Source organism: Microcaecilia unicolor, chromosome 2 (assembly GCF_901765095.1).
Source record: "Microcaecilia unicolor chromosome 2, aMicUni1.1, whole genome shotgun sequence".
Lineage (NCBI taxonomy): Eukaryota > Metazoa > Chordata > Amphibia > Gymnophiona > Siphonopidae > Microcaecilia > Microcaecilia unicolor.
In genome coordinates this window covers 538241116-538260289 of record NC_044032.1, presented here as the reverse complement: position 1 = coordinate 538260289, position 19174 = coordinate 538241116, and the positions used below count along the sequence as shown (strand labels likewise).

Genomic DNA, 19174 nt, shown 5'->3' with positions numbered 1-19174 from the left:
CTTGGGTGTGAAGCCCATCGACATGAGCTCCCCATCCCAGGAGAGACGCATCCGTGGTCAGCACTTTTTGTGGCTGAGGAATTTGGAAGGGACGTCCCAGAGTCAAATTGGAGCAAATCGTCCACCAATACAGGGATTTGAGAAAACTCGTGGACAAGTGGATCACGTCCTCTAGACCCCCAGCGGCCTGATACCACTGGGAGGCTAGGGTCCATTGAGCAGATCTCATGTGGAGGCGGGCCATGGGAGTCACATGAACTGTGGAGGCCATGTGGCCCAGCAATCTCAACATCTGCCGAGCTGTGATCTGCTGGGACGCACGCACCCGCGAGACGAGGGACAACAAGTTGTTGGCTCTCGCCTCTGGAAGATAGGCGCGAGCTGTCCGAGAATCCAGCAGGGCTCCTATGAATTAGAGTTTCTGCACTGGGAGAAGATGGGACTTTGGGTAATTTATCACAAACCCCAGTAGCTCCAGGAGGCGAATAGTCATCTGCATGGACTGCAGGGCTCCTGCCTCGGATGTGTTCTTCACCAGCCAATCGTCGAGATATGGGAACACGTGCACCCCCAGCCTGCGAAGTGCCGCTGCTACTACAGCTAGGCACTTTGTGAACACCCTGGGCGCAGAGGCGAGCCCAAAGGGTAGCACACAGTACTGGAAGTGGCGTGTGCCCAACTGAAATCGCAGATACTGTGAGCTGGCAGTATCGGGATGTGTGTGTAGGCATCCTTCAAGTCCAGAGAGCATAGCCAATCGTTTTGCTGAATCATGGGGAGAAGGGTGCCCAGGGAAAGCATCCTGAACTTTTCTTTTACGAGATATTTGTTCAGGGCCCTTAGGTCTAGGATGGGACGCATCCCCCCTGTTTTCTTTTCCACAAGGAAGTACCTGGAATAGAATCCCAGCCCTTCTTGCCCGGATGGCACGGGCTCGACCGCATTGGCGCTGAGAAGGACGGAGAGTTCCTCTGCAAGTACCTGCTTGTGCTGGAAGCTGTAAGACTGAGCTCCCGGTGGACAATTTGGAGGTTTTGAGGCCAAATTGAGGGTGTATCCCTGCCGGACTATTTGGAGAACCCACTGATCAGAGGTTATGAGAGGCCACCTTTGGTGAAAAGCTTTCAACCTCCCCCCGACCGGCAGGTCGCCCGGCACTGACACTTGGATGTCGGCTATGCTCTGCTGGAGCCAGTCAAAAGCTCGCCCCTTGCTTTTGCTGGGGAGCCGCGGGGCCTTGCTGAGGCGCACGCTGCTGACGAGAGCGAGCGCGCTGGGGCTTAGCCTGGGCCGCAGGCTGTCGGGAAGGAGGATTGTACCTACGCTTACCAGAAGCATAGGGACCAGTCTTCCTTCCCCCGAAAAATCGTCTACCTGTAGAGGTAGAGGCTGAAGGCTGCCGGCGGGAGAACTTGTCGAATGCGGTGTCCCGCTGGTGGAGAGACTCTACCACCTGCTCGACTTTTTCTCCAAAAATGTTGTCCGCACGGCAAGGCGAGTCCGCAATCCGCTGCTGGAGTCTATTCTCCAGGTCGGCGGCACGCAGCAATGAGAGCCTGCGCATCACCACACCTTGAGCAGCGGCCCTGGACGCAACATCAAAAGTGTCATAAACTCCTCTGGCCAGGAATTTTCTGCACGCCTTCAGCTGCCTGACCACCTCCTGAAAAGGCTTGGCTTGCTCAGGGGGAAGAGCATCAACCAAGCCCGCCAACTGCCGCACATTGTTCCGCATGTGTATGCTCGTGTAGAGCTGGTAAGACTGGATCTTGGCCACGAGCATAGAAGAATGGTAGGCCTTCCTCCCAAAGGAGTCTAAGGTTCTAGGGTCTTTGCCCGGGGGCGCCGAAGCATGCTCCCTAGAACTCTTAGCCTTCTTTAGGGCCAGATCCACAACTCCAGAGTCATGAGGCAACTGAGTGCGCATCAGCTCTGGGTCCCCATGGATCCGGTACTGGGACTCAATCTTCTTGGGAATGTGGGGATTACTTAGTGGCTTGGTCCAGTTCGCAAGCAATGTCTTTTTTAGGACATGGTGCAAGGGAACAGTGGACGCTTCCTTAGGTGGAGAAGGATAGTCCAGGAGCTCAAACATTTCAGCCCTGGGCTCGTCCTCCACAACCACCGGGAAGGGGATGGCCGTAGACATCTCCCGGACAAAGGAAGCAAAAGACAGACTCTCGGGAGGAGAAAGCTGTCTCTCAGGAGAGGGAGTGGGATCAGAAGGAAGACCCTCAGACTCCTCGTCAGAGAAATATCTGGGGTCCTCCTCTTCCTCCCACGAGGCCTCACCCTCGGTGTCAGACACAAGTTCACGAACCTGCATCTGCAACCTCGCCCTACTCGACTCGGTGGAACCCCGTCCACGGTGGGGGCGTCGAGAGGTAGACTCCCTCGCCCGCATCGGCGAAGCTCCCTCCGCCGACGTAGTCGGGGAGCCTTCCTGGGAGGTGGCCGCTGTCGGCACCGCACGCGGTACCGACGTCGGGGACCTCAACCTGGGCGATGGGCCAGCCGGCGCCACGCTCGACGGTACCGGAGGCGCAAGCACCGCCGGTACCGGAGGGGTAGGGCGCAACAGCTCTCCCAGAATCTCTGGGAGAACGACCCGGAGGCTCTCGTTTAGAGCGGCTGCAGAGAAAGGCTGAGAGGTCGATGCAGGCGTCGACGTCAGAACCTGTTCCGGGCGAGGAGGCTGTTCCGGGCTGTCCAGAGTGGAGCGCATCGACACCTCCTGAACAGAGGGTGAGCGGTCCTCTCGGTGCCGATGCCTGCTGGGTGCCGAATCCCTCGGCGACCCAGAGCTCTCGGTGCCGACATGGGGAGGAGACCGGTGTCGATGCTTCTTCGACTTCTTCCGAAGCATGTCACCGGAGCTCCCCGGCACCGACGAGGAGGACGTAGAATCCATCCGTCGCTTCCTCGGGGCCGAGACCGAAGAGGGTCGATCCCGGGGGGGCTGTACCGCAGGAGCCCTCAGGGTAGGAGGAGACCCACCCGAAGGCTCACCGCCACCAGCAGGGGAATGGACAGCCCTCACCTGCACTCCTGACGATGCACCTCCGTCCGACGACATCAGCAGACGAAGTCTCGGTACCAACGACGTCGATGCAGTCGCCCGATGCCTCGGCGCCGATGCAGAGGTCCGATGCCTCAATGCAGTCGATGGAGCGGCAGCCAAGGAAGATGGTCCGGACGCTGACGACGTCGATGCACTCGATGCCTCCGGTGCCGATGCCGACGAAGAGCCCGAGAACAAAACGTTCCACTGGGCTAATCTCGCTACCTGAGTCCGCCTTTGTAACAGGGAACACAGACTGCAGTTCTGAGGGCGGTGCTGGGCCCCTAGACACTGAAGACACGCAGAGTGCCTATCAGTGAGCGAGATTACCCGGGCGCACTGGGTGCACTTCTTGAAGCCGCTGGAAGGCTTCGATGTCATGGGCGGAAAAATCACGCCGGCGAAATCAAAAGCCAAAATGGCGAAAATTGAAGCACCAAAATTTAGAGGGAGAAAAATCTCGACCGAGGCCAAAAGAGGCCTACCCCGACAACGAAAGAAAACTTACGGGGCAAAAACTGAGAAATACGGGAAGGGCAGAAAACCCGAAAGGGTCTTCCGGAACACTACCGGAGCGCTTCCCGAACTTTTTCAAGGAAAAAACAGCAAAAAACACGTCGAAAAGGACGCGCGAGGTCGACTCTCTGGGGCACGAACGGCGTAACACGACCGTACCGAGCGTGGATGAAAGAAGACTGGCAGGCTCGAGCCGGTTTCGGGCGGGAAGACGGCCGCGCATGCGCGGTGCGCATGGGCGCGCGAGGACTAGCAAAGGCCTTTGCTAGTAAACTTTCCGATGGAGGGGGCTGCCGAGGACGTCAACCCATCAGTGAGAACAAGCAGCCTGCTTGTCCTCGGAGAATTTAATTATACGTTGGGTGAAGAAAACTTTTCTCCGATTTGTTTTAAATTTACTACACTGTAGTTTCATCGCATGCCCCCTAGTCCTAGTATTTTTGGAAAGCGTGAACAGACGCTTCACATCCACCTGTTCCACTCCACTCATTATTTTATATACCTCTATCATGTCTCTCCTCAGCCGTCTCTTCTCCAAGCCGAATAGCCCTAGCCTCCTTAATCTTTCTTCATAGGGAAGTCGTCCCATCCCCGCTATCATTTTAGTCGCCCTTCTCTGCACCTTTTCCAATTCTACTATATCTTTCTTGAGATGTGGCGACCAGAATTGAACACAATACTCAAGGTGCAGTCGCACCATGGAGCGATACAACGGCATTATAACATCCTCACACCTGTTTTCCATACCTTTCCTAATACCCAACATTCTATTCGCTTTCCTAGCCGCAGCAGCACACTGAGCAGAAGGTTTCAGTGTATTATCGACGACGACACCCAGATCCCTTTCTTGGTCCGTAACTCCTAACATGGAACCTTGCATGACGTAGCTATAATTCGGGTTCTTTTTTCCCACATGCATCCCACCACATTTGTGCTGGGAATCTGTTCCCGCCTTCTATAATGGAGGCGTGGATAGCTGTTATTCCAAAACCTGGTAAGGACAAAACAAGACTGCGCTTCTTATAATCCCATTTCTTTCTCAATTCGGATGTTAAACTACTGGCAAAAGTTTTAGCCAATCGGCTAGCTGGTGTTCTATCCGATTTGGTTCATCTAGATCAGGTGGGTTTTAACTCTGGTAGGCAGGCATTGGACAAATCTTCTTCTTATGGTGAATCTGCTTTATTTGGCTCATTGGGATCATCTTGGACTTGATGCCGAGAAGGCATTTGCGAGAGTCCATTGGCCCTTTATGGATAAGGTCTTGGAGAAATTTGGGTTTGGTTCATACTTTCGGGGTTGGATTCAAGCTCTTTATGCATCCCCCAGGGCCTGTGTCCATATCAATGGGGGTAATTCTTCTATGTTTCCCTTGGCCAGGGGTACCTGTCAGGGTTGCCCCTTGTCTCCTATGCTTTTTGCCCTGGTCATGGAACCTTTAGCTGACATGATACGCGCTGTCCCAAATATTTCAGGTGTTGATATAGGGGGTCAAGAATATAAGTTGGCGGTGTTTGCTGATTATGTCTTGCTCTCTTTGATTAAGCCTCTGATCTCTTTCCTTTACCTTTTAGACGACCTAAATGAATATTCTTCTATTTCGGTGTTTATCGTTTATTTATTTAGTATACCGTTTCTAATTGCATTTACAAAACAGAACGGTTTACATCTTAAAAATAACATATAATAAAAACATATAAGAAATCCATTAGTTTGATAGAAAAGCACAGCAAACTAAAACATCCATTCTAAAACATATAAACAACAATGTTCAATCATTCAAAACAAACTGTAGAAATAATCATATTATTTGTTACTGCATATTCATTCTGTCTGTTTTTCCCCTTTCATCCCAGATTATTATCGAACATATCCTGAAACAGATATGTTTTCAAAAGTTTGCAAAACTGAATATAGGACTCTTCCAATCTAACAGTTTTAGGAAGACAGTTCCAAATAGAGGGAGCTAGAAAAAAGAAAGCTGAGTTTCTAGTAGATTCCCATCTAGCCTTTTGTGGTGGTGGAATTACTAGTCTATTATCTGTAAGCGATCGAAGTGTTCGTGTAGGTGAATATGGTAATGTAATATTAGCTAAATATGATGGAGTCAATGAATTTATGGCTTTATGTGTCAGAGTAAGAATTTTAAATTTTATTCCGGCTTCAACTGGAAGCCAATGAAAATGATATAGGAGTGGTGTAATCCTGTCGTATTTTGAGGCTCTACAAAATAATACGAGCTGCCGTATTTTGTATCATCTGTAGTCGTTTTATACTGATCTTGGTAAGACCTGCATAAATGGCATTGCAGTAGTCCAGACGTGTTATAATATATGCATATGTTAAGATACATAACGAAGCTTTATCAATTGAATTTCTAATTGAACACAGAAGTACTGGCACTTGGAGTTCCCCTACAATTGAAGCTACAATTGAAGACATTGCTTCAACTTGCATTTCCGTTTCGTTTGGTCTCCAAGGGGCTTAAATATCTTGGGGTTGTTTTGACACCTCTTTTTTCCCCAACCTGTTTTCAGTAAACTACCCCCCCTCGCTGAGTGACATATATCGAGATTTAGAATGCTGGGACCACTTAGATCTCCCGTGGTTTGGTCGAATTGCTATGTTGAAAATGAATATTCTTCCTCGTTTGATGTACCTTTTTCAGGTTCTCCCTCTTCGGTTATCTCGGGCATAACAAGTGCCCTCATTTACCTCGCTATCTTCTGTATAGAGAGATCCTAGGAAGGGTGGTCAGGTGGTGGTGGTGGGGAGGGGGGGGGGGGGTTGATGGGTTCCAGGGTATTTTCCATACTATGAAAACAACTTAAAATGTTAGAAGTTTTGTTTGGTTCAATACTGTTGTATAGTTGCTGAATTTCATATATTGCAATTAGGGGAACATAGCTTGGTTTTTGTTTTTTTCACTTTATTGCTGTTAATTGTGATTGTGCTTTCCCTTGCTTGTAATACTATCTTTCCTGTTTGGATGTATTTTTGCCTTGGTTTCAATCCTAATAAAGACTTCTTAAAATTGAAAAAAAAATGCTTTGGTTCTACCCCAGAAAGGTAGTATATCAAATATATGACATGAGCTTTATATGAGCAGCTGGGGTGCTTAATCTCTAAGTGATTGATGAAACACTTCTAAACCAGCCTTAAGAGACTACTACAACCTAATATCAGCTAATGAAATAACTACAATATGTGGTAAATGGTATGATAAGGAAAACATCTCCTGTGCTAAGGTCAAGTGAAAAAATGAAAGATCACAGCGGGGATACCCGAAGGCTCTTAGCTTAGCTGATCTGATGCCAACAGTAAAGAGATTCTAACTTACATCTTGAATTCAGAGTACAGAGCTGAGAAGTCACAGTGAGGACAGACTGTCCAGTCATCTTTCACCATATGGCGACCCTACAAATTGAAAATTTTAGAAGCATGAGCATTTGGTTTCTCAACTAATGAAACAAAATCTCAATATATACTAGGTATAAGCGGAGAGTAAGATATGTGCAAAGAAGTCTCATAATGGTTAACTGCTTTCCTCATGTTAGTGAAATATCAGCTATGATGGAGGGAGAGAAGGCTATTTGAAAAATAGTTCCATGATGCCAACTAAATTTTGTAACTAATGTATAGAAGATGAAGCCCAAAAATATTACAAAGAAAATCAGCAGTGATAAAAACTAAGCATGCTATGCAAGAACTGAAATGCAGGTAGGTTTGTTTAATGGTATTTTTTTTTCATTGCTGCTAATCTGGCTCTCTGGATTTGAAAAAAAATCTCAAAGTCACTGAAGCTGGCTTCCTAATGAAACATATCTGTATAGGACAATCCAACCCAAATTAAGACTTAAGAATTGCGTAACACTGCATCTATTTCTATTTTGTTATGGAACCTTTCTTGAAAAACTATTCAAAAATAAATTTGAGTGGAATCTCCCTCTTCCACCATGCATTTTCTTCCCTAATACTCTCAGCATTTTTTTCTATGGCTCAAAACTAATATCCTGCTGGTGACTTTCAATGCTCTTCCCCTGCTTTGGACTCACTGCTCTCTGAGAGACTGGCATAGCAACTCCCTAGCATACTTAGCCCACCACAGACTTCTACATTTTTATACCTTCACAGCGATGCACCAAAGTGTGCTGGTAATTTAGATTCTCCATTTGATGCTGACTCTCTCAGATTCTGTGCTCAAGTATTCAAAGTCCCAATTCATTTTCTCATTCTTCTCCATCCTTTCACTCAACTTTCTTAATCCCCCATTTCTTATGTGGGTGCAAGAGGCGGAAACATGGCATTTCAGGCTGCATCATCCCCCTCTGCTGCATGGGTTGGTGTCATGCTTTGAATCATGAATGATATCAGAATGCTGCATGATTCAGAACACATTTATAAAACCAGAGGAGGAGGATGTGGTTTGATGCACTGTGTTGCCTCTGTCTTCCCTAGAAGCTCCACTAGGCAGGGAGTAGGCGAGCAATACAGGGCCACAACCACTGCCAATGCTCCAGCCCTGCCCTTCTGCAGCAATTCTATAGTTAATTCTGCAGCAAGAGCCAGATTTTGTGGCCATGCCTAGCAGCTATAGAATTGTGAAAGGCTAGGTGCCCTGGTCTCAAGTTACTAACAAATGACTACTGCAAACTAATCCTAGCTGTGACTGAGTACACATTATCTTTGTTAACATATGAAATTAGGAGAAGCTGGTGTCCTGATTAAGAGCAATGTATCAAGACAAAAAAAAAAAACAGAAGAGTAGATAGGTGAAAGAATGACATTTTGTGTGTGTTTGCTAGGATTTAATATACATATCTTCTCCAACATCCAAACAGAAGATGTGAAGAAACTCACCGTTGCAATGCAATACGGAAGACTGTTTTTACACCCAGTACAAAGCAGGTCACACTCAGGGAGCTGGAACCCACAGAATGGGCAAGGAGTGGTTGCTTCTTCTAACTCAGATGTGTCTGGTCGCCTAGTCAGAAGGATCACAAAGGAATAAACAAAACAAAGTAAAATCAAATCTACTTTAAAATTTCAGTATGGATTTACTGTATTTATGCTGTCAATAACAAATGAAAATATAAATATCTTAAATTTACTAAAATATAGACAATAGATTGAACACACAATATTGGAACTCCAGTTTCAGAATTAAGAATTACTGTATGGACAAGTTTTCATAGGCCTCACTGTAGTTCAATGCTTCACTGTGGTTTCTGGCAATGGGAGGAAATGTAATACAATAAATAAAAAATTATGACAGGGCATATGGCTATTTTATTGGGTCATGATTTAAATTGCCTAAAATTAAATAGATTATCTAGGAAAAAACTGTAAAGTGGTTTGACATGTTTTTACCAATATGATTAATGTAATACTGCCACAATAAGAAAAGAACAAAATATATTAACCAAAAATATCCCCACAATTCAAGTAACACAATGCAAAGTACACTCCTCAAAGATGCAATATACCCCAAGGTCATATTATTATAACAAATCCTCTATCAAACAAGAATAAAACCATCATATATCTGAATCAAAAGTCTTTGCTGTCTGAACAAGAGTTTACAGAATAGATTCACATTATACAGGTGCCCATAAAATAAGGGAACCATGAACACTGAACCAAAAATAAGTGGAGAGCAGCCAGGAGTGACTAGCCATATTTTGTATTGCTGAACTAAGAAATAATTAGCTTACTGAGTGTCTCTTATCTGTAAAGGCCAGATTAATTTTTACATTAAAATTTTTAAATGATTTACATCCAATATAAACCAGTAAAGGAGACTATATCTGATTTCAAGAAAGCTTGGGACAAGTACACAGGATCACTATGGGAGAGAAAGGACAGTAGATGGAATGGATTGGCAAACTGGATAGGCCATATGGTCTTTATCTGCCTTCATTTTTCTATTTATTTTCTAAATATTATACCAATAATAAAATAAAAATCAACATATCAGTATAGCAATCAATATCATATGCAGACCCATTAAATGTTCTAAAATCACTAAATTCCTGAAACAGAATTTATACACAGAACAGAAAACCTTTTCATGTCACAGTTTTCCTGCTTGGGAAATTTTACAAATTAATAGAATCCAAGGAAGTACCTGGGAAATTTTCAGTGGAATAAATGTACTTTCTTGGATTCTATTAATTTGTAAAATTTCCCAAAAAGGAAAACTGTGACATGTGGACGGGCTTCACACTCAAGGAGCCTGGTCCTTCCGGGAAACAGGTCTTCAGATCAACCTTCTGGAACTACGAGCGATCTGGAATGCTCTGAAGGCTTTCAGAGATCAGCTGTCCAACCAAATCATCTTGATTCAAACAATCAGGTTGCCATGTATTACACCAACAAGCAGAGGGGCACCGGATCTTACCCTCTGTCAGGAAGCTGTCCAGATGTGGCTTTGGGCACACCGTCAAGGCATGTTCCAGGCTGCACTCTCAGCTAGCTGTGTATAGTTTCAGGTTAATCTATCGAGGCCCAATTGACCAATGTTTATTGTTTTGAGTGAGCCTAGATGCTAGGGATACCCCACCGTGTGAGAATATAAGCCTTGCTTATCCTTGGAGAAAGCGAAGATACTTACCTGTAGCAGGTATTCTCTGAGGACAGCAGGCTGACTGTTCTCACAATCCCTCCCACCTTCCCTTTGGAGTTGTTATTGTTGTTATGGTTTTTGATTTAACTGAGGTATGCGCGGCAGGCGGAAAGTCCGGTCATGTGCGCTGCACACGCGCCAGTAGGCTCTAGCAAAGATTTTGTCTTTGCTGTGGCAAAATGCCAGTTCCCAGGCCGACGTGGACGTCAACCCACGTGTGAGAATAATCAGTCTGCTGTCCTCTGAGAATACCTGCTACAGGGTAAGTATCTTTGCTTTACCGTGTGAGACCTTACTACTAAGTCAATGGCTGGTGGTAAGGTCTCAGACCCAAAATGAAATGAACATGCGCCAATTTTTATTTTGCCGCACATCCATTTTCGGCAAAAATTTTAAAAGGCCTTTTTTACAGGTGCATTGAAAAATGGATCTGTGCACGCCCAAAACACGTGTCTACACTAGCGCAGCCCATTTTTCAATGCACCTTAGTAAATGGACCCCTCAATTTGTCAAATTTACGTATATTTGAAGTAATTATGTATGTCATTATTCTTTCCTAGATCTGTAGATAGGTGGGATATAAGAATTCTATGGAGCTACAAAATGTATTAATCTGTAGGTACACTACTTGAATAAGAATTGAATGGAGGAATAATGAAAGGATGATCAACAGGAAGAACTTCCTAATAGGTTTGAGAGGGAGATATTCTTATTGGAAATATGGATGTTTGCTTCTAGAACTGAGGCAGTTCTTTGGGGGTCTGTAGTTCAGTTGTGTAATTTTTCTGACAAGACTTAAGAAATTTGGAGATCATGAGAAGAAGTTGGACCAGATGGAAAGTTGAGTGCCTGCTCATAGATCCCAGTTGTCATCTCTGCAAGCTACTATTCATCATAAATTGGAGTCAGTGGAGAATGTGGTCAGGGCTTGGAACATGAAGCATCTTAATTTTCCTAATGCCTATTTACTAGCCCCTTTGAAATTGTTTAAAATATATTTGAGGACGTTGTCAAATTGCCAAGGTAGAAGCTATAGCTCTCAGAAATATTGTGGGGCCCTTTTACTAAGCTGCTTAAGCATCTATGTGCGCCAAAATGGAGTTACTGCATGGGTACCGCATGGCCCTTGTGGTAATTTCATTTTTGGCGTGTGCCTGCTACACGTGCCCAAAAAATATTTTTTTATTTTCTGATGCGCATAGGTCATTACCGCCCGGATACCGCATGAGACTTTACCACTAGGTCAATGGCCGGTGGTAAGGTCTCAGACCCAAAATGGATGCGCAGCAATTTTAAGTTTGACGCACGTCCATTTTCGTCAAAAATATTTAAAGGGCTTTTTTACAGGCACTGAAAAATGGATTGGCACACACCCAAAACCTGCGCCCACACTACCACAAGACACTTTTCAGCGCACCTTAGTAAAAGGACCCCTGTATGTCTAAGAATATTCAAGTGGACTCTAGGCAGGGTAAGGGGTTGGATGTTATTTTATTCAAAGGAAATTTTGATTTGTTATCCTTTTTTAGAATCCTCATATGATGAATTTCCATCCAATCCATCCTCTTGTACCTTTGGCTTCAATAGATTGATAAAGCAGTGATACCTTTTTTCTTAAAGTAATATTTAAGCATTTGTTTTTATGGTCAGAAAGTGCAGATGTGGCTAGAAGCAGTCAGCTTTTTTGTAAAGCATTTCTTCAATTAAAGTCTCAGTACTACTTCGGCAAAAACTTAGGGTGCATGCGGAGGACTACTCTGTTGTGATTAAACTTAGTATAAGGTGCATCCACTACCAAGGCCTGATGCTCACTGACCCTACGAGCTGAAGTAACAGCCACCAAGAAAATGACATTCCAGGTCAAGTACTTCAGATGGCAGGAATTCAGTGGCTCAAAAGAAGCTTTCATCAGCTAGGTGAGAATGACGCTGAGATCTCATGACACTGGTGGAGGCTTGACAGGGGGCTTTGACAAAAGTAAACCTCTCATGAAGCGAACAACTAAAGGCTGTTCAGTGATAGGCTTACCCTCTACACGCCGATGATGAGCACTAATTACACTGAGGTGAACTCTTATGGAGTTGGTCTTGAGACCAGACTCTGACAAGTATAGAAGGTATTCAAGCAGGGTCTGTGTAGGACAAGAGAGAGGATCTAGGGCCTTGCTGTCACACCAGATGGCAAACCTCCTCCATTTGAAAGAGTAACACCTCTTTGTGGAATCTTTCTTGGAAGCAAGACTCGGGAGACACCCTTTGAAAGACCCAAGGAGGCAAATTCTAAGTTCTCAACATCCAGGCCGTGAGAGCCAGAGACTGGAGGTTGGGATGTAGAAGTGACCCCTCGTTCTGAGTGATGAGGGTTGGAAAACACTCCAATCTCCATGGTTCCTCAGAGGACAACTCCAGAAAAAGAAACCAAATCTGACGCGGCCAGAAGGGTGTGATCAGGATCATGGTTCCGTGGTCTTGCTTGAGTTTCAGCAAAGTCTTCCCTACTATATTTATTTATTTTATTTTTGTTACATTTGTACCCCACGCTTTCCCACTCATGGCAGGCTCAATGCGGCTTACATGGGGCAATGGAGGATTAAGTGACTTGCCCAGAGTCACAAGGAGCTGCCTGTGCCTGAAGTGGGAATTGAGCTCAGTTCCTCAGTTCCCCAGGACCAAAGTCCACCACCCTAACCACTAGGCCACTCCTCCACTAGAGGTATGGTATTCCCCAATGAAGGAGAAAGGCATCTGACGCTAGTTTGTCGTGGGCCTGAAGCCTGGAACAGAACTGAGGGACCTTGTGATTGATTTGAGTGGCAAAAAGATCCACCGAGGGGGTGCCCCACGCTCTGAAGATCTTGCGGGCTATGCCCATATTCAGTGACCACTCATGGGGTTGCATTACCTTGCTCAGCCTGTCGGCCAGACTGTTGTTTACACCCACCAGATAAGTGGCTTGGAGATACATGCCATGATGGTGTGCCCAAAGCCACATCTGGACAGCTTCCTGACAGAGGGTAAGATCCGGTGCCCCCCTGCTTGTTGGTGTAATATGGCAACCTGATTGTCTGTTTGAATCAAGATGATTTGGTTGGACAGCTGATCTCTGAAAGCCTTCAGGGCATTCCAGATCGCTCGTAGTTCCAGAAGGTTGATCTGAAGACCTGTTTCCTGGAAGGACCAGGCTTTTTGAGTGTGAAGCCCGTCCACATGAGCTCCCCACCCTAGAAGGGATGCATTCATTGTCAGCAGTTTTAGTGGCTGAGGAATTTGGAATGGTCGTCCCATGGCCAAATTGGACCGGCTCGTCCACCACTGAAGAGAATTTCGAAAATCGGTGCACAGTTGGATCACATCCTCCGGATTCCCTGCAGCTTGATACCACTGGGAAGCTAGGGTCCATTGAGCTGATCTCATATGTAGACGTGCCATGGGTGTTACATGAACTGTGGAGGCCATGTGCCCCAAGAGTCTCAACATCTGCCAAGCTGTGACCTGCTGAGACGCTCGAACTGTTGACACTAGGGACAAGAGTTTGTCCGTCCTTGTCTCGGGAAGATAAGCCCGAGCTGCCTTCGTGTCCAGCAGTGCTCCAATTAATTCTAATTTCTGAACAGTAGCTCTAGCACTTGAATAGTCATTCGCATGGACTCCCGAGCACCTTCCTCCAAGGTGCTCTTTACCAGCCAATCGTCGAGATAAGGAAACACATGCACTCCCAGTCTGCGTAGTGACGCTGTGCCTACCGCTACACACTTTGTAAACACTCTGCGCACAGACGCCAGACCAAAAGGCAGTACATAGTACTGAAAGTGCTGTGTTCCCAGCCGAAATCGAAGATACTTCCTGTGAGCTGGGAGTATCGAGTTGTGTGTGTAAGCATCCTTTAAGTCCAGAGAGCATAGCCAATCGTTCTTCTGAATCAGGGGAAGAAGGGTGCCCAGGGAAACCATCCTGAACTTCTCAGAGTAGGAATTTGTTCAGGGCCCTGAGGTCTAGGATGGGACGCATCGCCCCTGTTTTGTTTTGCACAAGGAAATACCTGGAATAGAATCCTAGCCCTTCTTCCCCTGGTGGAAAGGGTTCAACCACATGGGCCTTTAGAAGGGCGGAGAGTTCCTCTGCCTATGCTGGGAGCTGTAAGAATGAGCTCCCGGTGGGCAATTTGGAGGTTTGGATTCCAGATTTAGGGTGTATCCTAACCGGACTATTTGAAGAACTCACCGGTCGGAGGTTAAGAGAGGCCACCTTTGGTGAAAAAACATTAACCTTCCTCCAACCGTCAAGTCGTCGGTAAGGACACTTTTAATGTGGCTATGCTTAACTAGAGCCAGTCAAAAGCTCGTCCCTTGGTTTTGCTGGGGAGCAGCAGGGGCTTTATGCGGACGCTGTAGATTGAACGAGCGCAATGGGTCTGAGCCTGGGTAGACTGTCGAGAAGCCGGAGTGTACCTACATCTAACACAGGAATAGGGAGCACTCCAATTCCCACCAAAAAACCTCCTAATTGAGGAGGTTGTAGCAGAAGGTGCCCGGCAGGAGAGAGAATCCATAGAATCATTATGCTTCCTGATCTGGTCAACAAGATCCTCTACTTTTTCTCCAAAAAGATTTTCCCCCCTGCAAGGTACATCCGCCATCTGCTGTTGGACCGAATGATCCAGGTCAGAGACACGCAGCCATGAGAGTCTGTGCATCATGCCACATCAAAAGAGTTGTAAGTGCCCCTGGCCAGGAATTTACAACACACCTTCTGCCTGACCACCTGGTGAAAAGGTTCGGCCTGCTCCGGTGGGAGGGCATCGACCAAACTAGACAGCTGCCTCATGGAGTTCCGCAAGTGTACACTCATGTAGAGCTGGTAGGATTGGATACGGGAAGCGAGCATAGCGGCCCGATATGTCTTCCTCCCAAAAGAATCCAAGGTCCTAGTTTCTCTGCCTGGGGGTGCCGAGGCATAGTCTCGAGTACTCTTGGCTCTCTAGAGGGTGGAGTTCACCACCATGGAATTGTGGGGTAACTGAGACCTCATCAATCCAGGTTCACTGTGGATGTGATACTGGGAATCAATTTTCTTTGGGATCATGGGGGCAGTTCCAAATAAGGACTTCCTTGAGTACCTTATGCAAAGGAGCCATCACAGCCTCCTTAGGTGGAGAGGGATAATCCAGGAACTCGAGCATCTCAGCCCTGGGCTCATCCTCCACCTCCACAGGAAATGGAATAGCCATAGTCATTTCCCGAATAAAAGATGTAAAAGAAAGACTTTTAGGAGGAGACAGTCTCCTTTCAGGTGGAGGGGAAGGTTCAGAGGGAATCCCATACGACTCATCGGAAGAAATGTATCTGGGATCTCCCTCTGACTCTCACGAATGCTCCTCTTCAGTATCGGACAGTACCTCCCTAAGGGAACTCCAAGACTGAACCTGCCTCGACGCCGAGGATTGACGTACTTGATGGTGATGTCGAGAGGCAGACACCCGCATAGACTGCAGCAAAGCTTACTCCACTGACGTCGAAGGGGAGTCGACCTGGGTGGAAGCTGACACCGGTGCTGCGCGCGGCACCGAGGATGGGGACCACACCGTAGGCGAAGGGCCAGACACCGCTGCAGCAGATGGCACGGCAGGCGCAAGCACCCCCGACACCTAAGCAGACAGGTGCAGCAGTCCTTCCAGAAGTTCTGGAAGCAGGGCTCAGATGTGATTGTCAAGAGCTGCCATTGGAGAAGACCTCGGGGTTGGAGCAGCCGGTGGCAGAATATGCTGAGGCTCAGGTGCAGGTACCGGGCTGCTAAGAGACCGATGCATTGGCACCTCCCGTATGGAGGGGGAACGATCCTCTTTGCGCCGACGCCTCGGGTGCCGAATCCTTTGACTCCCTGGAGCTCCCGGCACCGTGTGTTGAAGGAGATCATTGATTGTGCTTCTTCACTTTCGCTCAATGCCCATCACCGAGTTGAAGGACTGGACCGAGCCCCAAAAAGTTTCCCTCGTTGGGCTTCTCGAGCTACTTGGGTCTGCTTCTTCATACGAAGACACAGAGCACAAGCAGCTGGACTGTGGTCAGGCCCAAGGCACTGGATACAGCAGGAATGGGTATCGGTACCTGAGATGGTCCAGTTGCAGTGAGTACGTTTGAAGCCGCTGGGTGTCCTCGATGACATGGAAGGAAAAATGGCTCCAGCGAAATCAAAAGACTTGACTGTGTCAATAAAAAGGGGCACAAAAATGAGAAAGCTGGGGCCAGAACAAGGAGCACAGGAGGAACCTGCTGCACCTTGTCGTGAAAAAAATAACTAAGGTATGCACTCGTGCGGCGGGCGGGAAGTCAGTCCGCGCGCGTGCACCAGAAGACTCTAGCAAAGTTTTTTGTCTTTGCTATGGCAAAATGCCGGTTCCCGGGCCGAAGCGGACGTCGACCCATGTGTGAGAACAAGCAGCCTGCTTGTCCTCGGAGAACCGTGTGGTAATCGTCTACATGTGTAGAATGATGATTACTGCCCGGTTTCTGAAGTGTCAGAAAATAAAAATTATTTTTAGGCGCGTAGTGGACACATGCAAAAAATGAAATTACCACCTGGGCCTCGCGGTAGCCGGGTGGTAACTCCAAATTGATGCACATTGGGCGTGCCTAGGCCCCTATGTGGCTTAGTAAAAGGGCCCCAGAATCATCAATAATTTAAAGTATTGCTGAATCTCATATTCATAATGCCTTTCTTCAACTTATGCATAGGCCATTGGGAGCTATACTGCTAGACACAATGGGTAGAAAGCTAAGTACAAAAAAAAAAAATCATCCATCTGAGCCACCTCTGCCACTCCAGGGGTCGTATGGATAGGCATTTACAAAACTCTTCAATCTTCAGTCAGAATTACATGTGAAAAGCAGGTTACCATTTTCACTTGGAGCTGTGAATTTCATTAGACTCCAGAGACATGAAACCCCCTTCTCACCTGCCCCCTTTCGTTTTTACCTCTGAGTGTTAGTATGTTATCCCCAGTTCAAGATTCTCATTTTTCTTATGATGTGAAGATCTCTGAAGAGGACATTATTGATCAGTCCAAGATGGTAGGGGTTATTCCCCTACTTCAAGTGGTCTCAGTAGGGGAATAACCCCTACCATCTTGGACTACTCAGTAATTTGAATGGGCTGTGTTGGCATTACTGCACTGCCAGCTGCTAATGCTTCTTTGTAAAAAGGGGATAACATTGGAAAAATAAAATTTAAAATAGTAAGTGGTCATGTTGTGGTTTAAAATAAATTTTATATATAGAGAATATAAATATTTAATAAAAGATGTTTGTGTGGTGATGAAAAATTGTTTAATTAAGGTTTGGTTTTTTTTTTGGGGGGGGGGGGGGGGGTGCCCTAGGAGCTTTGACACAATAAGAATTCTGTAGTGAAGGCATGAACTTGAAACAGCTGTGCGCTGTAAGAGGTCCTATGCATTGTGCTATGTTATGTTTGATGTTAGGCTCTTGGCAGTTGTGTTTTGAAAAGATCTTTTGTTAACGTATAGGTTACATTTGTTTGTATGTTATATTTTTAATTTTCTCATCTTTATTTCTTTGTGTTTTGAGTAGGGTAAGGTGGTATACATCTCTTCTTTTTTTCCCACACTACAGGATCAATCTATTCCAAGCTTTTCCTCTTCAACCTGGTTTTCAGTCTTTTTTATTTCACTTTTCCTACTCCAGATTTTTTTTTTGACTCCTGCAATATGCAGTCTCACTGGCAACCCGTCCAGCTTCCAGAGTCTACTGCACTACTGGGAGATTTACTTTTAGTAACAGTTCTTGGCACCCACTACTTTGGGCTGCATATTTCACAGGCCCAGCATCTTTCAACATCCAAGACACACAGTCAGCAATGCAAAGCATTTTCTTCCATTGGTAAGAACGGAACTGGTTTACACCTGATGCTCCTCAGAGCTGCACATCTCTCATATATTACTCTGCAGTGCTGTAAACAGAATCAGGACTGCATTTCACTGGATTAGTCTTATGGCTGGAATAAATAAAACACAGCATACTGCAATACTCTTCCGACCTGCACAGTACTTACTGCACAAATAACCTCCTTAACACCTTCAGAAAAGAGGATGCTTATAATCTGGATGATGCTTGCATCTGTATTTTATGGGGGCATCACAAACAGGGTCAGCCCGAAGGCATCTAATGCCTTAGTCTAACCTTCAGCCATGAATCCCCCCCCAACCCAGCATCTCCCCTTACTTTCCCCCCAATGTCCAGCATCTCAACTTTTCTGCCCTCTCCCGCGGTGTCTAGCATTTCCCCTTTTCTTTTCTCCCGCCCCAAGTCCAGCATCCTCCTTTCCCTTCCTCCTTACCCCCAGCATCTGTTCCCTCTTAACTGCCTACTTCTTCCTCCCCATCGAGTGCAGCTGCCCTACAGTACTTAAAAGCTGTAAGTGTGCATGAGGTCTTTAAGCATAGGTGCAGCTGAAATTCTGCTACCTTCTCGGATGCAAATTTCTTGTCAGAGGGGGCTGTACATGGCAGGCCTCAATTTGCATGCATATGCTTAAGATCCCCACTGTGTGCACTGACACTTTAAAGGGCCACTGTCCTGCCATGCAATCACTGCACTGCAGCCCCCCTTCCAGTTCTACTGGCCTAGGTGGATGTTCAGTTTGCTTGGTGATAGGGCTACCCTGTGAACAAAAAATGTGTTGGGCTTGGCATTGAGTGGCAGGAAAAACAGATTACTCATCCAACTTGGCTCTTTAGTGCCCCCTTTTCCCCCTCTCAGAATCAGGTTTTTACTCACCTCACCATTGCTTCTATCTTTTTTTTGTATTTTGTATCAATTTTATTGCGATACTCTGGTCTCATTAACATAGCAGCAAAACTGAAGGCTGAGTTTTTCAGTCCAGCCCTGTGACATTCTATTACTGTAGAAGTGAGAATTGGGACAATATCTGCAACAGAAGGACAATGGGAATAAACATTTC

The 19174-nt window shown here is 46.3% G+C and overlaps 1 protein-coding gene across 2 annotated transcripts in view; it reads right to left on the bottom strand.

Moving 5' to 3' along the window:
* Window positions 1-19174, bottom strand: part of WDR19 (WD repeat domain 19) — a 565820-nt gene that overhangs the window by 49544 nt on the left and 497102 nt on the right. For both annotated transcript variants that reach the window (XM_030191304.1, XM_030191303.1), the window contains exons 33-35: window positions 18991-19141; window positions 8438-8561; window positions 6918-6994 (exon numbers count right to left, since the gene is read on the bottom strand). In XM_030191304.1, the coding sequence (XP_030047164.1) occupies window positions 6918-6994; window positions 8438-8561; window positions 18991-19141 (352 nt within the window). The remainder of the gene's footprint in view (window positions 1-6917; window positions 6995-8437; window positions 8562-18990; window positions 19142-19174) is intronic.